The sequence below is a fragment of the Channa argus genome, chromosome 15, assembly GCF_033026475.1.
Source record: "Channa argus isolate prfri chromosome 15, Channa argus male v1.0, whole genome shotgun sequence".
NCBI lineage: Eukaryota > Metazoa > Chordata > Actinopteri > Anabantiformes > Channidae > Channa > Channa argus.
Window position 1 is genome coordinate 19,078,390 of NC_090211.1, and position 24,572 is coordinate 19,102,961.

Here is a 24,572-nt window from a genome sequence, read left to right on the forward strand (position 1 = left end):
AAACGGGCTGTGTCTTCCATCTAATCACTATCATAAAGGCCTGATTGATGTAGATGACTGACCTCTGAAGCTCTGTTAAGGTTTTGGATTCTTGGTAACCTCCCTGACTAATGTCCTTCATGCCAGAAACTCACTTCGGCCTTGATCAGCTCTTGGAAAAGTCCTATTAGTGCCAGACATCCTTTATTGTAAAAGTATTGCCACTGTGCATGAAGGCATGATTTATGCCTTGCCACAAAATTTGACTCCATAGATTGACAGACAGCACCTTGGACTTCATGTGGTTTTTGTCCTTAAGTGCAGTGTAAACTGTAGGACCTTTATTTAAATAGGTGTGTGCCTTTTTAAACTATGTCCAGTCATTTAGCATTATAGTGTTACCACAGGAACTCAGTAAATAATCTCATTATTTCTGTATCAGGGTAGGGCCAGCATTATTGGCAGTTTAATTATATTTGTCCTCACATATAGAAATGAGATGTAATTACTGTAAGTGACCACTGAAGGGCAGTGATGATATTTTTTTTTGGTGGGCCTGCTAGATAAATATATATCCCAATTAAAACATCTTCATTAACTGCAGATTTAAGGCATTCAGAGAAAGTTCTGCAAATACCGAAAAACCCTAAAACAGCTGTAAATACAGATTTATGTAATTATAAAAATATTTCATATTGCCTGTGCTCATGAGACTGTTCAACAATAACCCGCAGAAGCACACTGCAGAAAACATAATGGATATTCCTTAATTCCCCAAGGGCTGTACCTTGTAGCTCCTATAGCTGTGTCTGTTCTTTTCCAAAGATGAGCTATACTGCTTGTCTTCTACAAACTTTCTATATACATTGTTTCTACGACAACCAGTTCAACAAACTTCAAGGGCAAACTTCAAAGGTCCGTTGTATGAGCCAACCAGGGATTCCTCTGTTTTTGTTTATGTTGTGTATTGGGAGGTTAGTTAGATTAAAAAGATCACGTATAAGCGTACGGATGTTGTCATCCACGACGTCATAAACGCCTTTGACCTTTGCCTTTTATGTTGTCCATTGTCGATAAGCCTATTAAAATGAATATGTTATATTGACTTTTTGATCCATCCTGATTTAGTGGTTAATAAATTAAACGTATGTCTTAACATGCTTTTTCATTAGAATATATTGTATTTGGATTATGTTTTACCAAACTAAAACATACGGGTTATGTTTTACGAGAGCCCATCTGTTGTTATACGCCGTGTACCGCGCATTCAGATCAGCACACGCATCGCGGGACGTTTCTGGTTCCGATTTGAAATACAACGGAAACCACTCCCACCCGGCACCGTTCCGGCCGGGCGGTTTTTGCAGCGCACCCTGATGATCCACACACGTGGAACCGGCGTGACAGCTAACGCAAATGGAAAACGTGGGATGGGCATAAGCACCGCTGTAGCAGAGGGCGGTCGGTTCATCCATATGCTGTACAAATCGCTGGTAGATTACTTGCGTGACGGAGCAACAGCAGAGTTTCACAATTACGTAAGCACTTCAGCGGCTGCATTTCGCCGTAATAACACATAATATTAAGGCAGCTTTGTGTATCGTTTTTTTTTTTACCAGCATGGCTTCAACAACCACAAAAGAGACAGAGAAGAACTGTGTTCTGTGCTGCCAGGAAGTCGATATCTTCGCCTTAGGAAAATGCGACCACCCGGTTTGTTACCGCTGCTCCACCAAAATGCGGGTGCTGTGCGAACAGAAGTACTGCGCCGTCTGCCGGGAGGAGCTCGACAAGGTGAGCATCTCTTGGCTACTGTACGTCGGGGATGATGCCTGGTGGTGCTAGATAGGCCCAGTCCCAGTAGTTGTTTTCTAAAAGTAACAGTTGATATCATTACACTAAAGTGTAGCTGGGGTTATAGTAAAGGAAACGAATTGCTGTCATTGAATGTACAACTTTACCAACCAAATGTGTCTGTTCACACTATTTATTGTCGCTGTCATTAGCTTAGCTAATGTAGCTAACGCTAACTTTAGCAAGTGTATCTAAATACGTTGTCGCTGACATTCGCTAGTTAGCTGTAGCTAAAGTCGCACAGTGGCGAATAATAGTTGGCAGTCTGCTAGTCCTACTGATTTTGCAAGCATTATCTCGTTTCCTGAATGTGAACAAGTTTTTCGTAATTAAATGGATTGTAGTAAACCCCCTGTGCTGTCACCTTCCACATCACCCAATGAATTAAATGGGTGGCTTGCTAAATTAACAACTTTGTTCTCGGTTGTTGTGTATTTAAATACCCAATAATTTCCATATTCAGTAGAAATCTTCTCTCTCACATAAAGGTAGTTAAATGGACTTTAGCCAACTTGTCAACACAGACCGATAGTGATATTCCTTTAAGGGCCTGACCCTATATAGCTCTCCTTTTTAAAAGTAAATCTATGTGTCATCTACCTTTGAATACAGATGTGGTGAAACACCACAAGTTTATTAGGTATTGTTATTGCAGCTTAATGTTGCTGATGCCAAATTGACCTGGTGAATGTGGTCAATCATTAAGTGCGAATGGACTGTACTGGCAATTGTTTGGTACATGAGCAGACTTTTGAGCTTCTATGATGTACTTGGTTTCAAGCACATTTAAAAACCGCTGCTTTAAAATGTGCATTTTGTCTATTTTTGACAGCGTGCAACATTATTTTTATCACCTTTTGAGCGAGGAGGGCGAGTGACTTTGATATGCTGAGCATCTCCTTATCTCCTTACTGTAATGTTATTTTCAGGTGGTGTTTGTGAAAAGGCTGGAGCCCTTCTCGTCTCTGCCCTACCAGCAGTTCCCCTGTGAGAAGAAGCACGACATACATTTTGGTGATGAGAAGATCTTTGCCCAATACAGGTGATCCACTGTGATTGTGTTGCCCATAGACTGGAAACATTTGGAAATTGGTCACTAATTTAAGGGTGTCAGCAACAAGAATTAGAGGAGACTTAACCATTAGTAACATTTGGCTGTCTCTGTTCATAATCAGAATAAGAGAAAGAGAAGAGAAATCTTGTTAATGTCTTTTTGTTTGGTATGCAAAACAATTAAAACGAGAGCCAAATAAACTTACGCAGGAGAAAAATGAGGCTCCTTCCATACAGTTTACAGAAACCAAATTGACAATGATTTTATCTTCCATGTGGTATTTTATACACAAAATCAGACGTAAAGTAACTAATGCTATGCACATATGGTTTTTATGGAGGAAACATCCATAACCACACATAGAAATACTGCGACTGAAAGTGGCAGCGTATGTTAAGAAGATCCTCCAGTGTTGCATCCCTGTCGTGACAACTTTCAGTCCTGCATTCTCGTTGTTACTACTTTTACTTCTCTATCTCACTTTTAAAAGCTAGTCATAAAGAATGTTTGTGCTGACTATGTCGTTTGTAGCGACGTCTCTGTTTTAACAGAAGCTCACTTGTTTTGGATTAAATCTTGTCCGACTGCTCATAGGTTTGCTCGAACCCAAACTTAATTTCCTTTACACGGTTTGTGTGTTTATTGTCAGGCGTCTGCTCCTGTCAGAGTGCGTCCGCTGTCCAGAGTCTAAAATATTCTCCCGGTTTGAGGAGCTGGAGCAACACATGAGGAAGCAGCACGAACTCTTCAGTTGCAAGCTCTGCACAAAGCATCTCAAGGTTTACCCAGTTTTTACACTTCAAACATACTAATCAGGCTAATGGGTAACGTCTGACCATTGTTAGAAATTACTCTGCCAACAAGATCTTAGTGGGCATGGTAACGCTCTTGTAGAACTAACAAGCTTTATGCTGTATGTCTGTGTATTTCCATGATTGCACACTTGTTATGAGTTGGTGACTATAACTGAAGATCAAAGTTAGTTGGATCAAAGTTGCTTTGACTGACCTCTTATGTAGGTGCTGATCTTATGTTCCTAAAAATACTTAAAAGCAGGCACAGAACTAAATAGATTGGGTCATAACCTCTCAAGCAACAAAGGCATTAATTAGCAATAAAAGTATCCTTTTTTAAAAAAAATATAACTTTGTTTATTTGCCTTTTTTTCTCAGTTTTGGAAAACTTAATTCAATTTTAAATTGTCTACTGCTCATTTTTCATTGTAAGTTCTAATTGATAAAAAACGTCTCTCACCAGATCTTCTCCTATGAGCGCAAGTGGTACAACCGAAAGGAACTGGCTCGTCACAGAACACACGGAGACCCAGATGACACCAGTCACAGAGGACACCCCCTCTGCAAGTTTTGCGATGACCGTTACCTTGATAATGATGAGTTGCTGAAACATTTGCGGAGGGACCACTACTTCTGCCATTTCTGTGATGCTGATGGTTCTCAGGAATACTACAGGTGTGTGTATCTCTTTTAAACACTACAGAGTATATTTTACTGTGAATTCTCTGTTGAAATGGAGTATGGATATTATTTTGCCCTTTTTGTTTTAAGTTTATTTTTGTCCAACGTTTTTATAATCCAGGTAGAAGTGAATGTCAGTGAGTGTCATCTGCCTCTTGTTAAAAGTAGTGCAACAGGTCCAGCCAGCAGTTAAATCCGTTTGTGAACCAAAGACATTCTGAGTGACAGAAGAAAGTTCAAGTTGTCAGTTTTAGTTTGATTCCACAGATGCTTGAAGTCATTAATAGTTTTATGTCCAAGAAGGAGGGAACATGGTGAATTTCACCACTTAGTGCAGCGGTTGAAGCTGTGCCATGGTTGCTTTAGGAGATCGTTCAGGATGTTTGTGGAAGAGACTCAGGAGCTGTCGGTACTGCTGTCACCAAGAGTGAGGAAACAAAGGAGCAATGTTAGGGAGCTTATTGATCAGAAAAAAAGCATGCGGCCATGTGTCCTAGCTATCACGTTGTCTGAACCTTACTTATTAGGTTTATCTCACAAGTGAAATGATTAAGCTAACTTCTGTCAACAGTGATTACCAATACTTGAGCGAGCACTTCAGAGAGAGTCACTATCTGTGCGAGGAAGGCCGCTGCGCTACAGAACAGTTCACCCACGCATTCCGCTCTGAGATCGACTACAAGGCCCACAAGGCTTCAGCACACAGCAAGAACCGGGCAGAGGCTCGGCTGAACCGTCACATCGACCTGCAGTTTACCTACGCCCCGAGGCAACAGAGGAGAAATGAAGGTCGGAAAGTGTGTGTGTTTGTGTGCGTGTGTGACTCAGAAAGATGGTTTTTGCAACTTTTCCATGAAGATTGTTTTAATATAACTGTAATCTTGAAGTAAATGATATGTGTTGTTTAGGTCTGGTGACAAGTGAGGACTATGAGGAGGTGCGTCCAAATCGAGGAGGAAGAGGACGACCTCATGGGGGACAGAAGAGCTGGAGATACTCCAGGTTAGTCTGAACAAGGAATGCTATGTTTCCTCATAAATGCTCATAGACATCAGCATCCAGGGCCACATTTAAATGATTTAATTACATTCCTTTCTATTCAGTATTGAATGTTTCTCCAGTGCTTTCCTCATGTGCTGTTGTTGGACTTTTGACATGTATATCTGCTGTGTGGTCTGCATGAACTTGTCCGTGCAGAGAGGACGAGGACAGGCAGATGGAAGCTGCTTTGAGGGCGTCCATGGCAATGCGTAGGCAGGAGGAGAGAGCAGCACTGCAGGAGAGGAGCGCTCCCAAACACTGCAGAGAGGAGAGGACCGAGAGAACAGAACCAGAGGAACCCAGACACAGAAACGGACACATCAAACCAACAAGCAAACCTCCAGGTGATTGACTTGAATTTTATTTTGTTAGTTTCCTCCATTTGCCTGGTTGCAACATGGGATGCCAGTGATTCTAGCTGAACAAAGTGTGATTTTTGACGTGTATTCACTTGTCGCCTCTCTAAAAGTGAGAACAATGAAGAGCACTAATCCAAGGGAAGAAGATGACTTTCCAGCTTTGGGAGCCACAGCTGCAACTATCACGTAATGTTGTTTCTACACACAATACAAACTGAAGTTCTCATTATAGATACTGGTTGCTGAAATGCTTTTTCTGTTGTTTCGTGTGTGTCCCTCCAGTGTTAACCCTGCTCCCGTGGCAGCTTCGGCAGCCCCTGCTGCCCCCACTCCTCTAAAGGAAGAAGAATTTCCTAGCTTGTCAACTGTTGCTGCTGCGATCCCCATAACCCCAGTGTACTCTGCTCAGCCTAAGAAGACTTCATCTTTCCTAGAGGAGGATTTTCCAGCTCTCGTGTCCAAAGTCCGGCATCTCAAACCCGTGGCAGGCACCAAATCTGCCTGGTCCAACAGTACTGCTGTAGCTAAACCCATCACTAACACTCCTCCTTCCTCCAGACCTACCCCTTCGCTTTCGTCTGCAACCCCTGGCCCTCAACTCCTTCCTTCTACAACGTCTTCTTCCTCACGGAGGAAAAAGAAAGTAGGGGAGAATGGGAAAGCACCATTTACTCGCTCTCCTCCTTCCTCAGATGATGAGAGTGGAGGGATGACGCAGCAGGAGTTCCGCTCAGTGCCCACCATGTTGGATATCTCCTCTCTGCTCACTGTTAAAGGCGGCAACAGCAAACCCTCTACTGTGACTGCCACCTCTTCAAATCCAACCCCCAACGCTGAAAAAACGAGCAAGAAGAAAAAGCAGCAGCAGAAGAACATGGCTGCTCCTTCCGTGTGTGTGTCTTCAGCTCCTGCAATGACAACACCTGTAAACACAATCTCAGTGGAAACGGCAGCACAAAAGGAGAACGTGCCCGAGCAAACTCGGAACAAACTTCTTTCCGTGTCACTAACAAGCGGGTTGGCCAACGGCCACCCTGAGAAATCGCCACCTGTCAGCAACAAAGCGGACACTCCTCATCTCAACTCTGATCCCCCTCTCAAAAAGGAGGAGGAGTTTCCAGCTCTCACAGCCAAGAAACCACCACCAGGTACATCACAACATAACATTCAAATTAAGAAATTGGGTAATTTGTCACACATTCAGAAAGTAGTATTTCTTTAAAAGTATACGTAGTCACTTTTTATTTCAAGAAGAAAGACAGAATATTAATTGTGGCATGAACAAAAATGTGGCCATTCTACTTGCCAAGTGTTAAAGAAATGGTTGATTAAGACATTTTATCATATGTTGCCTAAAATGCTTTGGACTGTCAGGCTTCAAGTCTTCCTTTCCGACGAAGGCTTCAGTTCCTGCCCCATCCGCTACATTACCTCCACCTCCACCCGGCCTAGGAAACTTGACCCCTAAGCCTCCCCCAGGCTTCACCGGCATCCCGCTCAACAGCAATGTAGTGGAGCCTGCTCTTTCTGCAGTCAACCCGTAAGCAGGAGGAGGTTAATACACGACCTCCTCTTAACTTGTCTATGGTTGAGAAAAATTTGAGTCTGTTGGGAGTCTCTCTTTTCTACTAATACATTTATCTTTTTTATTTATTTTATTTTTTTTAATCCCCGTTTTCTCTCAGGCCACCTAAAGTGATCACTAGTGGTTACCTGGTGCCAGACGACTTCAACCAAAGAAACCTGGAGCTGATTCAGTCCATCAGAAAATGCCTCCACAATGATGAGTCCAAGTTCAACCAGTTCAAAAACTACTCTGCACAGTTCAGACAGGTACTCACCACATTTGAACCAAACTGTGATCATTTTTTTTTTTTTTTTTAAAGATTCTTATCCATTATTCATCCATTTTTATTCCATTGTTTATCTATAATTATGCAAACTAATAATGGTATATTATATATAAATATTTTAGTTCAGACAACCTCCCTCCACTCATTAGTTAGTGAATAATACATTTTATATAATATTTTTATAAAATATATGTTTACTTGCTCAACTCTTGACCCTCTCTTTGTTCTCAGGGTGTGATATCTGCGGCCCAGTATCACCGCAGCTGTAAGGACCTGCTCGGGGAGGATTTTAACCGCATCTTCAACGAGCTGCTGGTGCTCTTGCCAGACACTGGCAAGCAGCAGGAGCTGCTGACCGCCCACGGAGACTGTAAGGCCCTGGAGAAACTGTCTGGGGCTGGAGGGGGAAAGAAAAACAAGAACAAGAAGAACGCTTGGCAGACACCTAACACAGTGGCTAATGTAGCAGCTGAGCTGGACTGTCAGGTATGCCCCACCTGCAGACAGGTACTGGCCCCCAAAGACTTCAACTCCCACAAGACCCTGCACATGGGGGAGAGTGAAGAATTCCCTTCCCTGCAGGCTATTAGCCGCATCATTAGTTAGTCCCTCAGTTTTCCTGTGTGGCCATGTCTCAGGACGTGGATCTTGGGACCTAAATTTCACACTGAAGGGGAATTTAAGACGGTGTGTTTAGTTTGTGTTGACGGTTGCACACGATTGGCCCATCGTGTTCCCTTTGAGCATCTGCAGCATCCAACAAAAGTGTCTGTTTATTTAATGAAAGAGGTTCGATCTCTACTTGAAGAATGCTTTGCTCCTTACAAGTAATGATTTGATTTTTGTATCTTGCTTTGTGCTTGTACTTTATTAAATGACAAATGTCTTTTGTCAGCATCACATTTGATAAAGTATGTATGTATTTCCCCAACAGGGCTGCTTGGTTAACAAACAAAAATAAATACAGACTTGTTTGGTTTAGAACCATATTTATTTAATTTTATTGCTTCTGTTTTTGTGGGAGGTTGAGTGACAGGACGTAAGCTGCTTCAGGGATTAGAACAAATTTTGGTCCACACTGAGTTTTTCAATGTAAACCACATTCATTTATTCATGTTCCCATCCGTCACCAGTACATCTGGTTAATGGGATGATTGACTCTTCCACACGGTTTCAGCTGAAAACAATAAAAGAACATCTTTACTTGTTTTATATGTTCAACCTTTTCCCCTCTGTTTTCAGGGATCAGTAGCAAAACAACACCACTGAAATTACCAGTAGTTTCTATTCGAGCCTCCATTTTGTTCTAAGGAGTTATTACTCCTATCATAATGCTTGGTACAGAAAAGAAGTAAGATTTGTCCTTAAAGGAAATACAAGTGACTCAAGGGAATTAGCAGCAAATATGATTTACAGCATAGGTATATGACAAACGTAATGTTAAATTTTCTAAATTGTCAATTTAGTGTTTAGTAATTTTTTTAATTGATATATTTCAGCTTCTACATGTCAGTACTTAACTCTTAAGGAAAGTAGAAAACGTGGTGCTGCAGCTTCACAACTAAGAAGCTCACAGGCATAAACCCCTGACTGTCTGTGGCAGTTCTGTGCAGTGGCTTTTCTCTGGGCCTCGTCCCACAATCCAAAGACCGGTGCATCGGGTTGACTGGAAATCTCTCGTAAGTATGAGTTTGAGCACAAATGGTTGTTTGTCGCCGTGTCAGCCCTGAATTTCCAGGATGGACCCTGCGTCTTCCCACTGACAGCTGGTCTTCCCCTGCGACCCTTAACAGGAAAAGCATCTCAGATAAATGAGGAAGGATTTCTGACAGCAGACCTGATGCTCTGCATTGGGAAGTTCTTCTTTTTACTGCTGTTCGAGGACATTGCATCCTTTTTTTTTTTTTAACCTGTAGTGTTGATTATGTTAATAATCCAATCTCATGAAAAGGTGATGTTCACCGGCAATGCGCAGACACTGTTGAACCTGATTTAAAACTCTTATGTGAACAAACCTCACAGGTAAAAATGTCCTAGCGTGAAGCCTTGTCAGTTCACTGTCTCTCTCAGGACCCTTAACCTGCCCTGCTGCACTACTGCATGTGTGTCAGTGATAGTGCACATGCAGGTAGTTTGTACTTCACTCAGCAGCTCACTGTATCTGTCTGCCCGCCACCAATTAAGCTGTTTCCATCAGCGCTGCTTGTTGTTTAGAGCGGTCTGTGCCTCAACCAGCTAAAGTTTTAAACCATCCTTAACATTTCAAAGGATTAAGGTCTCAGCTGAATTGACCGGGCCTCAAACTTCCGAAACACTTAGAGCAACATATTTCACATTCACTCGTGTGATCTCTAATGGCTGTGCTCTTAAATTTTCCCGAGGTTCCTATTAACGCTTTTATAATCCATAAATCAGGTGCGTTATCAGATACAATTCCGAGGCGAGAGCAGCGCCGTAGATTACATTTAAATCTGCAGTGGGTAACGCAGGGTTCATTGAAAAACCGGGAAAGGCTGCAGCTCTCTAGGCCTGGAGCTCACCACCCCTGCACTAAAGCCTGTATCGCTGCAATGGTTCATTGATTAGCAGCTTTTGTATTATTCATCATAAATCAATAAGTAATTTGAATGCAGTTTGTCAAAAAGGTGAGGGCTGTATGCTCCCATTACTATTTCATGCTATTGATTTTTGAGTTTCCGACAAAACAAAGAATTTTTCTTGTATAGAAATTACACATGGAGAAAAACCTGAAGATATTCATTTAATACTTGCTTCCAATGAGCTAGAGTTTGCTAGTGGCACCCATGAAAATATTTTTTAGCATCTTAGGCCTTTTCCTGATCTACTTATGTAACAGTGATTTGTTTAAAATACATACTGGAAGATCTTGACTTTATGTAAAGTACCTTGAGTTGATGTTAGCTGTTTATTTTTCCATTATAAGAATAAATATGGAAAATCAAAGCAATTCCCTGCACTTGCAAATTTGTACTAATGTAATTAGTTATTTTGCCTTTAAAGCTTTAAATGTAACTTTTTCTGATTTTCACTTCATCTCTCAAACACTAACACTAATTACTACTCAACTTTGGCTAAAAACCTAATAGTGATGGCCCACTAGTAATGATGAGGGACAGAAACAGGCAGTCCAAAACATGGTTTTCTTTTTTTATTAGAGCGATGGTCAGACCAGTCCAGAGACATTCAGGTAATAGACAGTGACACACATCTCTGTACACAGGTGGTCAAACACCTTCAGAACAGGAAGAAACATGTTAAAGAAGTAGCTCGCTACAGAATGCGTTTACTCGTTTGTTGGTCGAGAAGGTTAAATTCTGATTATGAATATTATGGGGGGGGGGGAGATATTCTATAACATCCATGCAATGCATTATACTGGAAACCCCACGACTGATGGAACCAGTGTTTATCACCTCAGTTCAACGAAACAAAGTCTCTTTAAACGTTGTCAGCGAAACATTTTCAACACAGAGGGCATTTATAGTTCATAAATCATTTACAGTTTATTTAGTTTTATTTTCAGTAGTACAGGACAAACCAGACCCTGGACAGCATCACACACAAGTTTCCATTTACTGTACAACGCACTGTATTTTACAATCAACCAGAGCCAGAGCACAAAACACAGAGAATGCCTTTAATATTTGAATCCACTACACTGACTTAAGAGACAGAAGCACTGAGAACGACAATACAACCTGTCCTGGTAGTTCCCCAAACTGTACGCCCCCCCTAACAGAACCTAATGACTCTCAGTACCACAGTTGTACCCATCCACAGTTATTAGCAGTGCAGCAATGCCCAGTATTTAAAGGACCAGACTAGAGGTTTTTTTATGTTTTACCGTAGCTTAGCTTAATACTTGACATAGCATTTTAGATTTAAACTTAAATCTATAACTGTCAATTTAGGTTCACAGTGACATCAGGAAATAAACAGTGCATTGCATTTTTGGATTAACAAGGGGCCAGAGTTGCTATTAGCAACCAGTGAAAACGTGATGGTCATTTCATGTCGCTGCAAGTCGCCACATGCAGCAAATATCCCCCACTTGCAGCCTTGCACCCCAACCACTCGGCCCCCAGGGGGGTCCAACATGAAAGTCACTTGTCTTGGTTTTTCTCGGCTTCCCGGCAACAATAAGAAACAAGCTACAATTAAGTAAAGTTTTGTATTTCAAATACATCCCTAAGTTATGTTGAATATGAATTTAAGCTACACCCGATACACGTCTCCCAAAATTTCAAAACTTGTCATCAAGTGCTTCTTTGTCTCTGAACTCAGTGTATTAAAACCTAAGCACTTGAGCCAGTGGACTGATTGGACATCACTGTGCTCAACAGTATTTTTGAGAAGAGGAGCCCCACTCCCAACTGACACAGTTGTACTCGTTTTGCAGGTCAGACCCCCGTCAATCCCAGAATGCAGCATGCTTTTCCTCCTGATGTTAAATAGGCCTGCTGCAGAAAATTACAAAAACATTAAATACTATCAAATATGCCACTTGATTTCATGAAAATCTTTAAGGTTGGATCATTTAATACTGTGGATCTTCACCAAGGTTCCTCATTGTGGGATGATAATAATCTGGGCTTTGGACATGCAGTATTTGGCAGGTAGGTGTAGTACTTGAACGTCACTAACTGTACTCCTCAGTACTTGAAAGCATTTGGAAATCAACCCAACCTGAATTCCTACCCAGAAACAGTTCGGAATCCAAAAGCGTGCAAAGAAAGCACTTCTGGATTCTATCATTCACTTTGAAAGAAGTAGTCCCTGAAGTACAGACGGCCATATTTGCTGAGTTTTACCCCACAAGACAAATTATATCGTTGTAGAATACAAATTTAAGGGCTTCATTTACATTTGCCTCTCTTTTTGCAGCTATACCATAATATGTGCCAGTACCCTCACTAATACTTCAGTAATGCTATGAGATTATTCAAAGACACAGGTTAGTAAGTAGAAAAGGCTTCATACACTCTTTGGGATTCTGGGGTCAGATTTCACTTCTTCTTTTGATCCGGTGGAGCATCAAATATGCACACGCTCCTGCTCGTGTACACACAATCAACAAAATCGCGGAGTTTAAATGGTTTGCTGAATGGACATAATTCTGCGTAAAAACTTTGGTTCAAAAAATACAAAAGGAGGAATCTGCTCATCCCCATTAAGGGCTGCTGAATCTCATTTTGCAGCTTCTTTCAACTTGAGAGTTGCATTGTACTGAATATATAATGGGTTTAATACGTCAATGTCATGCTTTATTCATATCGTGGTTACTCTTAAAACTGCTTTCTGTGGTCTGCAGATGGCACTGTTTGCCTGGGTGCAGAGAGCAGAGCAGAAAAAGGCTTAAATATCCCTTTAGCATGTTTCGAAAGAATCCTCTTGGTTTTATAACTTGTGGTGTACGTACCTTGATACCCTAGAAGTACGGTGTGTATTTTGCGGGGCCTGGGGGTCTCAGACTTGGCACTCAAACCTCACGTTCATGAAAATCCCTTTTATGCACCACACAGTTGAGTTAACTACACACATTCACACGTGTTCACACACATCTGGCCGTCGCTTGTGCATGCTAATACATGTACAGTTGGGGACACATACTCACACACTCTCACACACACACACACACACACACACACACACACACACACACACACACACACACACACACACACACATACACACACACTCACCAAAACTACAGCTTGACTGATGGAGAGTGAACCACGACACGGACACCGCTACACACTGACATACAGTAGTTGTCATGCTGACTATCTACATCAGGGCCACCAATGACCCACGTTTGTCCAAAACTGTCCTTGTCACCGTGGCAACAAATTCTGGCCTTTCTACTACGGCACCAGAATCACAACATCACTGAATGAGCCAGCCAGCGATCCTTAAACATCCCCCAAGCCGATTTAGTACTTTTGCCTGAGACTGGACCGAACCCCGCAGTACCTTAACCTCCCTCCCTGGATATTGATTTGTCCCCCTGCCCACCACCATCATAAAACAGCAGGGCACAGAACACAGGGCAGTTTGGCAGCTTCTGAAAGGTGAACACAAAGAGACCTGACTTACCCAGAATCTCCCCACTCGCCCCATTTTAAACACACAACACTCAACATAGGACACTGTTTCAAATGACACACTACGTAAATTCCCTGGCATCATGGGCGGATTGTGAGACAATGGAGCCCAGGGCACAGACGCTCGCTCCAGACGGTTTCCGTTTTTACTTTCTGTCTCAGTGGCCATTTGTATGTGTATCTGCCAGTATTTGTCATTATCTTTGTGGTGATTATTTCTGGTCATTAAGCATCATTTTGAAGTCATTTGATTTTGCATCTTTCTGTGGTCATTCTGAGTCTCTTTGTAGCCACTATGTCCTTTTGTAGTCGTTTGGAGAATTCAGTGGTCATTTTGTGTCTCTTTTAAGTCTTTTGACTCTTTTGATGTGTTTGAGTCATTGGTTTGTGTCTGTCAATTGCTGGTAGTTGTTTTGCATCTGGGTTTTATTGTTTTGTGTCTTTTTGTAGTTGTTTTAATTATCTTCAGCTTAATTTTAGTGGGTGTGATGGAAAATCGAGTATGATTAAATGATTGCTTAGAATTCTACCTAGTTATAATGGCAACTTGTACTCAGTGGACTTTTGAAATGTTGTTCAAACTTTGTCTCATATACATGTTTTGTCTTGAAGTGTTTGCAGAACTGCTCCAAGGTCAGTTATTGTCTAACAGCAGACACAGCATCCCACACTGTAGTGACCCAGAGTCCCTCCATGCTCACAGCTGCCTATCAAAGTGCCGAAAAGGGAAAAGGTTTCCAGAAAAGGAGAAAAGGGCCGGGGGCCGTAGCCTGAGGGTGGAGAATGTTCCGCCCTGTAACAGAAGGTTAGAAAACTAATGTGTGATGTACGAAGTTTAGAACTGCATAGGATGGAGGCTTGGAACTCTGTCGATGTTCTTCTCTCTTGCAAGATAATAAAACCCTAAGAAACATCCTGGATGTTGAAGCTTGGTTACGGGTTAAACTGGAGGTGTCTAAGACCAGATTTGGTCATTTTTGCCATGACAGGTTTTTTTTTTTACATTGAGTCTTGTAGTGACGTTTTGTCTCCTCATAGTTTTTTAAATCTCTTTTTAGTTTATTTGGAATTTACTTGTGGACATTTGGTGTCATTTTGCATCTTTTTGTAGTTGTTGGATTGACGTTTAGCGTCTGCTCCAGCTTTTCTACTCGAAAAGATGATCGGCAGTCGAAGAAAATTAACATTTCACTCGCGGATGTGGTTGAAATGTTCCCTCGTGATCGAGTCCATATGATGCCGTGTGTGTCAAAACGCCACCGGGGGGAAGCTCAACAGTTTAGATCCACACTTTCAATGTGTCAAATTTGCCTGAGATTTGTTAGTATAATTCAAAAAGACTAGTATGTCATTTGAGACAGTGCCTAACGTTAATCTAATCTAACAGTAACTAGCCTACTTATAGTACACTTTAATATACCTACATAAGAATGCTAGATATTGCACTTGATCACAAAACATTGTTGTTTTCTTTTTTTTTTCTTTTTTTTACAGCATGTGGAAATCTACTAAATTATATCACTGTCTGAGACACGCAGTACAGTATGGCACTTAGTCGATCTCTAAGTTTGGAAACATGCAGATTCACTACACATGGTTTGATCACTTTCAACTGCAGTGGGGGAAAGAAACTGTAGCTAAAAACAAGTTTGGTGTCAACGGAGGAGATTTAACACCTAAAGAACGAAAAGAATCAGATGAAGGTGCTCCGTGTGTGCCCTCTGCACTGATCTAACACAGCTTTGCAGTGGAGTCACTCTCTCGTTGATCCCTCTTTTGTTTTTTATTTTTTTGATCAAATTACTATTTGAATACTACAAAGTGGCCTCCTCTTCTACGTCGCCTCCTCTAGTTTAATTTGTCTCTGATCTGAGGACACTGGATTTGCCAAAGCAGGGGCAGATTTTAACGTACAGGTTTAGAAAAGTGCAGATAAAGCTGGAATGTTTAGGAAGGAAAGGGAACGAGAGGAGGACAATAAGACACGGAGGCCTTTTTCTTTTTTTTTTTTTAACAGTTATTGAAAACTCAGCCCAGATCAACACATAAACAACTGCACGCGTAACATCACAGAACAAAATTTCCTTCAACCTTTCCTCTTATCCCTCACATCTAGTAAATTGGAACCTGGTACGTGGGGGCTGCGTTGTTCTCGGTGAAGGGTGGGCTCCGGCAGGTCTCTGTGGTTTCAGTGGGGCCGAGTACTGGTGAACTGGAGGGGTACGGCTGGGTGGGTGCAGCGCCGTCCATGTGTTCCGTGGTGAACAGGGACATGTCTGTGCCGAGCAGATATTTCTGAACCGCACGCACTGTCAAACCAGCCTACAGACGGGAAACAGATGAACACAACTGTAGTGCGGCAGGCGTAGAAGTTACGTAGAATGTAAATCGACATACAGACAAACTGAAAACTGCAGTTCTGGAAAAAAGTGCCTAAAAAGTGCTGAACCTACGATTTTAAGATTTGCTTAATGCAAAGTAATTACTGGTACAGAAATGAAGTTACTTTATGTTCACAGTCCCATTTGGGGAGAAGAAGAAGACAGACATCACTCTCAGGAGTGTTTGTTAACAATGAAACAGCTGGACTTAGCTCAGCACAAAGACTGGAACTGTGTGGACACTGTCCGAGTGTGTCCACAGCACCTGCAGGTGTCAGGCCGTCAGCAAAGACTCGAGGACATTACTGCTCCGTGCGGAAATACGCAAACTCTATACTCAAGTTAAGATGATCTGCATCTGATAAGTAACTATGGCTGTCAAATAAATGTACAGCAGTGTATTGCTTCATTTTGAAGGCCTGGTGGCTCAGTGGTAGAGCATTGCGTTGTGAGGCTGTGGGGTCCGAATCCCACCCTATCAGGTTTGGTCCCACCCAGCCCCCACAGTCACTGTGGTGACTCCTGAAGGGACAAGCAGAAAGCTCCTGATCTTAAGTGTAGTATTTCCCTTTCAATTGAAGTACCTTATAATTGTACTTCAGTGCGGCACGTGACTAAATATAAGTACTTCCCACCACTGGTGTCATACGGTGTTTAGAAGATTATAAAACAAATCTTGGAACAACTATTTGTTGTCAATTAGAAACGATTTCACTATTCATCCATGTAAAGTAGGTGAAGCATGAAAGAGCACGAGTCAGCTGATGCAAAAGCTGATGAAATGTAATACTGTTGACAGTTCAGGTCATGGATGGATCAGACAGGCCCAGTTCATTTCCCTGTACTATTCCACTCATTCACCTTTTTGCACCGAGGCAGTTTGAAGGGCTGGTTTAGAACCAGTGCCTCAGTCTCATCAGTATTTCAGAAATTCTTGGAATATATATTAAAAACAGACAATATCACAATAAAAACTTCCAACATTATGCTCCAGCATTGTGTATATCTTTAGCAGGGAGATACACAGCCTGTCTCCATCCCCAACATCACATCCAGGTGCACAGACCATGAGCAGCTCTTTAAGGGTGTGACTGTGGGGAATCTTTTGTGTCACACTTCAGCCGATTTGCAAATTTACATTTGCTGAGCGCTGATTTTGGAATTTCTATCTGAAGAGGTTTGCAACTTTTCTGTCTGCATTTGTCTTTTTTGCCTCAAAATATATTTAGACCCCGTCACTCTGTACACACTTTCTTGAGCTGGAAATGGATTTAGAAACGAAACACTAGCTCATAATGGCAAAGCGGAAACGTATTTTTTAGGATTTATCCACAAAGTTATCAGGAATTAAAGCTGAAATCTCATATTTACAACAATATTAGACTTTGTGGGACCACACAAAGCATAAGATGTTTAGATATTATGTTATTAAATTTAGGAATTGTTATACTACAATACCAAGACAAGATTGCATGATATGAGGACCAGATCTCATGAGCAACTTTTCTATTTTTCATGAATGCAGTGCGCTTTCATGCACAGGTGTGTGTCTTTTTTAACAAACCTATTCTGAATCAACTCGGTTTTACACAACAGTTAGAGAGGATGCACCTCACCACATGTTTGAATCCTGTTATGATGAAGACATTTTCCCCCAAAAAAAAATCAAAAATATGTTCTCACTTTGTCAAATTGAATTCATAGCACTGTGTCGTTGCGTATCCTTACCCAGGTGAGTATGGAGAAAAAAGAGAAGGCGATGGCTGCCCGAGCTGCATCTGCCCCCTGGTTGAGTGGCAGCTCATCAGGCGTGGTCCGAGACCACTGATTGGCCAGGAAGCAGAAACTTACAAAGTACAGGAAAGTCCAGAAACCTGCCAGAAACCGGCGGAATAAAAACGCTTTGTTACAACAGACAGAAAAGGGGAATTCCTGAGCAAAACAGAAATAGACACTGAGCTGCAGGTGTCCTCTCAAAGTTCAAAAGAGAATCTTTGTTCCTTTTAGAAATCAGAAACACTCTCAGTACAAATGACACAACTTTCATTTCCCTTCTCTTGTTGTGCAAGAAAGCAGTCATCTGAAATATAGAAGTGGTCTGAATATTTAGCTCCTGTGGGAAATGCAGCATTTTAAATATCAGGACACAGATAAGTGTGTGTCTCACCGGCTCTGGGTACAAAATACAAATTGTGTGTTCGCATTTCATCTAATTATGTAAGAAACTGGAAATGAAACCTATATCTCACACGTTGACCGTGCTGGTCCTCACCTGAGAAGCTGATCTCGAGCATCACCGCCTTCTTCCTGTCTTTGACGGAACTGATGGCGGAGAACTTGTAGTCGAGCATGAAGAAGAAGGAGCAGGCCAGAAGGCCCACCAGGCCCACGAACACGCCGTAGTTACAGGCGTCCTCGTTCTTATTGAAGACGCAGTGGAGACGCTGGCTGCCCATATTGACATAACCCTCATTCACAATGGAGGCAAAGACCACCAGGGAAAATATCTGAGGAGGGAAAGAGTGTAATGAGGACACATCATACAAACATTGTATCTAAGGACAATTCTGAGTACTTGTACTTGTGTATATCTCTTTTTGTGACTCTTAATTTTTGTACCTCGGCCACCTTTGCTAATAAGACTTTCACCGATGAACAAAGCCACATTATTTCAGGCTCGCTGTGGCCACACTGGGAGTTTTTGCGCACAGACCTACTTTATTTCCACTCTCTCTCCCTCTCTGTCGGGTGGAACGGGTGGATGCTTCACTTCCCCTCGAGAATCACTAAGTCCTGAGAGCTGAGCGTAAACCAAAACAGGAAGTGTGATAGATAACGCTATAAACCTGATCCCCCACTTTTTAAAAATCACCATCACCCCTCTTTATGTCCGATGTCTACAGTTGTTCCCCGTCTTGCTCCGTCCCCTCTGTTCTGGACCGGCACTCGGAGACCGGTCAGCTGACACTGGATAACAGAATGGGTCACTCACACGAGTGTCACATGACGGTGAACGGACACATGAAGGGATAATATCAAGTACAAATATTAACCTGATCACATGAGCAGATACAAAGTGGAACATTAAAGGGGGAATAAGTTGATTTTCGCTTCTTTCATGTCCCCTCTCACACGTTTAAGCTAACTTAATGCGTCTTTTCCAATCTTTATTCCTTCTTCTGAACAAATGGCTCATTTTAATCTACTATATCATCACCGTCAATGCTGTAATGATATTCTAATCTTTAGTATTATTATAGTTATAATTAGTATTATTATTATTATGACCTCCATTTTTCAGCATTGCTTGGAAAATGCTTTTTCGAGTTGTTACAGATTTTTCCTTCTTGTTTTAAAGCATTTTGACACCTAGCTCATTTAGTTCGGTTGAATCAAACAACAAACCCTCATTGTGGTTTGTTTGTGCACAACTGATCATATCAGACTAAAACAATGAGACCAAGAGCTGTGTCAACTTGTTCTCACCAAATTTGGGTTTTCTGGTCTGGACCAAGTGACACAACTGCTTTTTTGATTCTGGCTTCTGTTAAAACACCCTTTTGTCAGGTTTTCAATTTCCCATCACTTCAGCAGTTGTCAACATAAATTGTTGAGTGTACATATTTATTTTATTCTTTTTTTATATATTGTCATCTCAAAGTTGTAAGAGGAAAGGTAGTTTGGTCCTAAGCTTAAAGAAATAGAAATACAAAAAAGCACTCAAACACACACACACACACACACTGGTAGATGGTGGCATTGGGCAGTGTGACACTGAAGCAATGATAATAATAATAGTGATAATATATTGGGAAGCCATTTTACAAAATAAATGAACAAAGTGTACATTTAGGTGCTTTGGTGAATCAGCATGTTGGTAATGCATAAACTCATGTGTCTTCAAATGGAAAAAGAAACCTTTGCACGATTTTAAAGTTATGAGAGCCAATGTGGAGTGAGTGGGTGTAGAAAACTTCTCCCTGCCTCATTGGCTTTTGTACTGAGATGTTTTTGTTTGTCTGTTTCTCCGGGAAAACCAGCTGCAGGATTTATGTAAAGCTGGTGGAAGCTGCAGCTTGAACCACATTAGAACAAGAAAGTGAGAGTAATTCAAACGAAACTTGTGGCCATGGGTTTTCCAGTGTAGCCTCTCCACACGTGACATAATCTGCATTTAGAGGTGTTGACCAATCGGGATCGAATTACACATTGTAAAGAAATGTTTGATGGAGGCTGTTGGAACTGGAGCCTGGATTTTTCCTTTTATAACAGGCGCCCAGTGGTAAATCTTGTCCAACCTCTTCACCTGCACTAGAAATGCCCAAATGTTACCTGTCACAACGGCTTTTGTGCGATAATAAAGCCACATCAGAGAGTTATAAGGACAGAGACACTAGATCTTTGCAGGTTTAGAGATTTCTGCACTGCTGTAAAAATACCTTCTCTGTGTCACCCAACGTTGATGCGTTACATCAAACGTCAGGGCACGACGCGTCTCCGTGGCCCCTGCCGTGCGTAACGATGTTCACCGACCAATCAAAGGTGAGATCACGGACGACAACCGTTCAGGGTAAATCAGCCAAATCATCAACTGAAAATATGCTCGACATAACAAGCGCGCTGAATAAATGTGGCACATCATAGTTTAGAAGAACATAAAGAGTCATAGCCAGTAACAGTGGAAAGGAGAAGGCAGAATCATGTGGATGTGTCTTATTTTCTACACAATCGTGTCTGCTGCACAATTTCAGTTTTGATAACCACTGCAGGCAATAACACAGTGGTTAACGGCGAGGAGAGGTTTCCCCAGAAAACATCTGTAGTAAAATCCGTTCTTCAGTCAGGGTGTTAGATGCGCTCCAGGCCCTGGTTACACCCTGTGTGCTACATATGTGTATAACAACACCCCGAATCATGAGGCGTTTAATGGGTTCAACTTACACACGCTGCCGATCAATTAGCGGTGGATTTCTAGGGTGTAAATTTGCAATGAGAACACGTCACGGGTCTCGCGTTGCAACGACAACAGAGAGGACCCCCCCCCCCCTCTCTCACTCTCACACACGCGCGCGCACACACACACACACACACACAAACATCAGTACCGTAAAAACGCGCTCTCACCCAGGACAGCGCTCTGAGGATGGTCTGCGGCTGTTTGGCGAAGGAAATGGGGTCGAGCTTGGTCCCGGCTCGGCCCGCTCCAAAGGATCCCACTCCGTCCATCTTCTTTCTCTCTGTGCGCTCCTCTCGGCCCCACGCTCCCGGCTCCACGGCAGGATGGATGCGCTGCTGCTCAGCTGCTGTAGGGACTGGACCTTCCCGCGCGTACACGGAGAAGCGCGGCCACGGCGGCGGACGCAGCTAGCGCGAGAGCGCGCAACAGCTCCGAGTGTGCCCGCGCTACATAACGTGGTGGGACAGACCTGGGAGTAATTGTCCAATGAGGCTGGGGATTGATCTGCTTCTACAAAGATGAATTTTTGCATTTGCACATATTTGGTGCATTTGCAGCCACATCACCAACAGTTGGTGGATCTGTCTGTAGCTCTGTAGCATGAACTGGGAGGTATAGTCAGCTTCAGGAATTCCCAATATTACAATAAAGATTAGGTTAATGTGAACTAATTCCCCCAATATTCATCAACTTAAAATAGAAAAACAAAAGTCCCCTTCGAGAAATAATCAACAAAGAGAAGTTGCTAAGTAAAAACACCTATAAGATAAGTGGAAAACAACTTAAGTGGCACAACATTAGGTAAATAAACTTAACTACTCTACAGGGATAAAAACTGCACAGCACAAACAATGTGAGTGGGTTATAATAACCCATTCAATAAATAAATATTCAATAAAACATTCTATGACCCTTAAAACCATTTCCTTCAGGCATATTTAATGTCAGTATTGAAAAAGAAACAATCACGTAAGTATGCCCACTTTTCCAGTCTGCTTTTGAAGAAGTAAGCCAGTTACACTGCAAATAAATATTTGAGGGAGTATTTGCCCCAAGTGCACTGAAACATATTTGTGACTGGGGAGTTAGGACACATAAGGAAAATTTGAAACATGTTCACAAAGAAATCAATTTCAAACTTGACTGGATGTAGAATTTATAATCTAAAAGTGAAATGTTACTATTTTTTTTACTACCAAATTTACTCCAAATTTGAAAAAACCAACAAACAAACAACACAGAGCAAAACGTTTATTTTGGATTTTTTATTACCAGGTAAGTTATATAAACTAACCACCAAACCGGTAATACATAAACAAAGCTTGTCACCCACAGGACAACATTTGTCTCCTAAATTAATCCTCACTTCTTTCAGCAAACCCCTCAATCACAGGAACCATCTTTCCATCCATCTTTCCACCTCTCATCCACGCGAGAGCAGTCAAACTCAGGCTTTCCCAGCCGGGCGTTGACGTCATTGTGAAGATGACACAGCCACTGAGAGAGAGCATGGCGGCTGCTGGTGTCTGGCAGATTGGTTTTTAATCTGTGGAGAGGAAATTATGTCATCTGAAAATGGCCTCCTCTTATCTAAGAAGCATCTGTAAATGTGGAAATGTAATAGCTGGAGATCTGCTATCTTGCATGTGCTAGAAGACCAAAGAATGAGGATCCTGCAACCCAAAAAAAAAAAAAGAAAAAGAGTCTAGAGAAGATTTTAATCTGAAAAAGTCTTGTCTATGTTTTGGAAATGAGAATGACACGTGTGAAACTGATCTAAATCAAACATCTATGAGTTATAAGTTGTGCTGTACAGAAAAAAGATGGAAGCATTTTAAATTTGTTTCACCAACTCGAACAAAAACATTAAACTAACTCAGAAGGGTTTTGCTAGTTTTGCAAATGATACATTCTGCGATAAATGAAGTCAAACAGTGAAATAGACTCCCAGAGATGGTGACATTTCGATGAGTGAAAGTCATGATGTAAATCCAAAATACTGACCTCAAGGGAGTCAGATGAAAGATAAACAGTGGACCATAGATATATTCAGAGACACGGGGAACAAAACGACACTAAATGACCGCAAACATGTGAAAAACAAACAAAAAGAGACAAACTTACTACAATTAGACACAATATGACCACAAAGACTTGACAAAGGACCAAAAAAAAACACAATCACCGAAACGTGCCACAAACAGGACTAAAAATGAATCGACAGCCTCATGTGTTGCCCTTTTGTGTTTCAGTCTGGGGGTCTAGGAAGTGTGTGGCCCCTTAAGGGACGTGTGGCCAAAAGTATTTTGTAAAATAGGTCGGTGAAGATTCTCGGTCATCCAGGTTTAGTTATCAGAAGGTCGAATCATGTCAACTGGACTTGTTTTCCTTGGTTAGAGACGACGTTTCTAACCAAGGAAAACATGTCCAGTTGACATGATTCAACTTTCGGATATTGTAAAATAGTAATATTTTGATATCATCATTCTTATAAAAATTTAAAGTGTGTATCAGCCACAATTACTAAAAAATATCTCCAGACAACTAATTGAGTAAAAAAAACAAAAAAAAAAACACCAGCTCATCATGAGTCTTTTACACAAACCTGCCCCTGAGGTCTTCTGCACATTCATCACAGGGGAAGAACTTGGAGAAAAGACTGATAAACTGGCCCATCTCTTGCTGCTGGGTGGAGGATGGTTGATCGGGGTAATACGCTGCCATGGTGTGCAGGAAGGACCAGGTGTTACGGCCAAGCTCTTCCCTGTCCAGTGGACACTGTGGGTCTTGCTGTGGGTCTGACTCTGCAGCTCGAGGCTCCTGGGAGTCCATATGAGACGTTTAAACATTTGACCAAGGCGGGTAACCAACTATGCCATCTATTGTATTGTATTTACTATAGGTTTGTTGTTGAATATTCATATCAGAAAATCTTTGATATTTGTACACATACAGAGTCCGCATTGTTGACCATGTAGTAGCCTTGTGTGTGTGACATTTAATAGACTAATGGAGAAAATAATCTGTGGATTAATAATGATGAATATAATCCTTAGTTGTAGCACTTATTGGACTCTGGCATTATAAAGAAATGTCGATATTTCATAATAAATATTGTAATAAGGTATTAAGATAGATAAACTCTATGGCAGTGACCGTTTTAATATCATTGTATATGATAAATTATAACTTGGTCAGATAGATATAAATACAAAAATCATAACTCCTAAAAACAAACCCTCATGTCACCTGTGCAGGAGTTGAAGTCTGTTTCTTCTGGAGCGACACCCATGTTTTAAAGTCCATACAAGCCCTGCAGGGCTTCTTTTTCACCTCCCTGTTCTGCTCCTGCTCCTGCTCCTTACCGGCGTTCTCCCCCCGCGGGCTGCCGCTCACCGCAAACGGAAAACCTTCAAAGCCAGGCGGAATGGAGGCTGATGATCCTCTTGGTCCTGTGGGCGCAGCCATGTTGGCTCTGTGTATTATCTAATAAC

The 24,572-nt window shown here is 41.8% G+C and overlaps 3 protein-coding genes across 5 annotated transcripts; 1 reads left to right on the forward strand and 2 right to left on the reverse strand.

The window, feature by feature from the left end:
• The first annotated feature begins 1,498 nt into the window (after positions 1-1,498).
• On the forward strand, positions 1,499-8,604 carry znf598 (zinc finger protein 598). 2 transcript variants are annotated; one of them, XM_067476200.1, is made up of 13 exons: positions 1,499-1,517; positions 1,599-1,773; positions 2,763-2,875; positions 3,537-3,666; positions 4,145-4,356; positions 4,934-5,151; positions 5,271-5,364; positions 5,560-5,747; positions 5,873-5,948; positions 6,045-6,910; positions 7,137-7,302; positions 7,448-7,595; positions 7,847-8,604. In XM_067476200.1, exons 2-13 carry the CDS (start codon positions 1,600-1,602, stop codon positions 8,219-8,221), a joined length of 2,760 nt encoding a protein of 919 aa, XP_067332301.1. In that variant the 5' UTR covers positions 1,499-1,517; position 1,599; the 3' UTR covers positions 8,222-8,604. The 2 variants fall into 2 exon arrangements, with proteins under 2 accessions (XP_067332301.1, XP_067332300.1); XM_067476199.1 differs by lacking the exon at positions 1,499-1,517 and having other exon boundaries at positions 1,524-1,773.
• Positions 8,605-10,769: 2,165 nt separating this feature from the next.
• On the reverse strand, positions 10,770-21,469 carry syngr3a (synaptogyrin 3a). Its single transcript, XM_067476206.1, has 4 exons — positions 21,246-21,469; positions 18,394-18,628; positions 17,850-17,995; positions 10,770-16,062 (listed from the first exon to the last, which is right to left on the reverse strand). The coding sequence occupies exons 1-4, from the start codon at positions 21,345-21,347 to the stop codon at positions 15,853-15,855; spliced, it is 693 nt and encodes a 230-aa protein (XP_067332307.1). The 5' UTR covers positions 21,348-21,469; the 3' UTR covers positions 10,770-15,852.
• An 863-nt stretch (positions 21,470-22,332) lies between these two features.
• Positions 22,333-24,546, reverse strand: gfer (growth factor, augmenter of liver regeneration (ERV1 homolog, S. cerevisiae)). Of its 2 annotated transcripts, none has more exons than XM_067478066.1 (3): positions 24,328-24,546; positions 23,684-23,898; positions 22,333-22,624 (listed from the first exon to the last, which is right to left on the reverse strand). In XM_067478066.1, exons 1-3 carry the CDS (start codon positions 24,544-24,546, stop codon positions 22,462-22,464), a joined length of 597 nt encoding a protein of 198 aa, XP_067334167.1. In that variant the 3' UTR covers positions 22,333-22,461. The 2 variants fall into 2 exon arrangements, with proteins under 2 accessions (XP_067334167.1, XP_067334168.1); XM_067478067.1 differs by lacking the exon at positions 22,333-22,624 and adding an exon at positions 22,631-23,153.
• Between the last annotated feature and the right edge of the window lie 26 nt (positions 24,547-24,572).

Excerpts from the sequence above, each read along its gene's own strand:
- znf598 (XM_067476200.1), top strand. The coding sequence starts at position 1,600 with ATGGCTTCAACAACCACAAAAGAGACAGAGAAGAACTGTGTTCTGTGC. Across the intron at positions 5,152-5,270 it reads GCAACAGAGGAGAAATGAAG|GTCTGGTGACAAGTGAGGAC; the intron begins GTCGGAAAGTGT and ends TGTGTTGTTTAG. Across the intron at positions 7,596-7,846 it reads ACTCTGCACAGTTCAGACAG|GGTGTGATATCTGCGGCCCA; the intron begins GTACTCACCACA and ends CTTTGTTCTCAG.
- syngr3a (XM_067476206.1), bottom strand. The coding sequence starts at position 21,347 with ATGGACGGAGTGGGATCCTTTGGAGCGGGCCGAGCCGGGACCAAGCTC. Across the intron at positions 18,629-21,245 it reads TCCTCAGAGCGCTGTCCTGG|ATATTTTCCCTGGTGGTCTT; the intron begins GTGAGAGCGCGT and ends TTCCCTCCTCAG. Across the intron at positions 16,063-17,849 it reads TTTTCTCCATACTCACCTGG|GCTGGTTTGACAGTGCGTGC; the intron begins GTAAGGATACGC and ends TCCCGTCTGTAG.
- gfer (XM_067478066.1), bottom strand. The coding sequence starts at position 24,546 with ATGGCTGCGCCCACAGGACCAAGAGGATCATCAGCCTCCATTCCGCCT. Across the intron at positions 23,899-24,327 it reads AGACTTCAACTCCTGCACAG|GAGCCTCGAGCTGCAGAGTC; the intron begins GTGACATGAGGG and ends ATGGACTCCCAG. Across the intron at positions 22,625-23,683 it reads GCAGAAGACCTCAGGGGCAG|ATTAAAAACCAATCTGCCAG; the intron begins GTTTGTGTAAAA and ends TCCTCTCCACAG.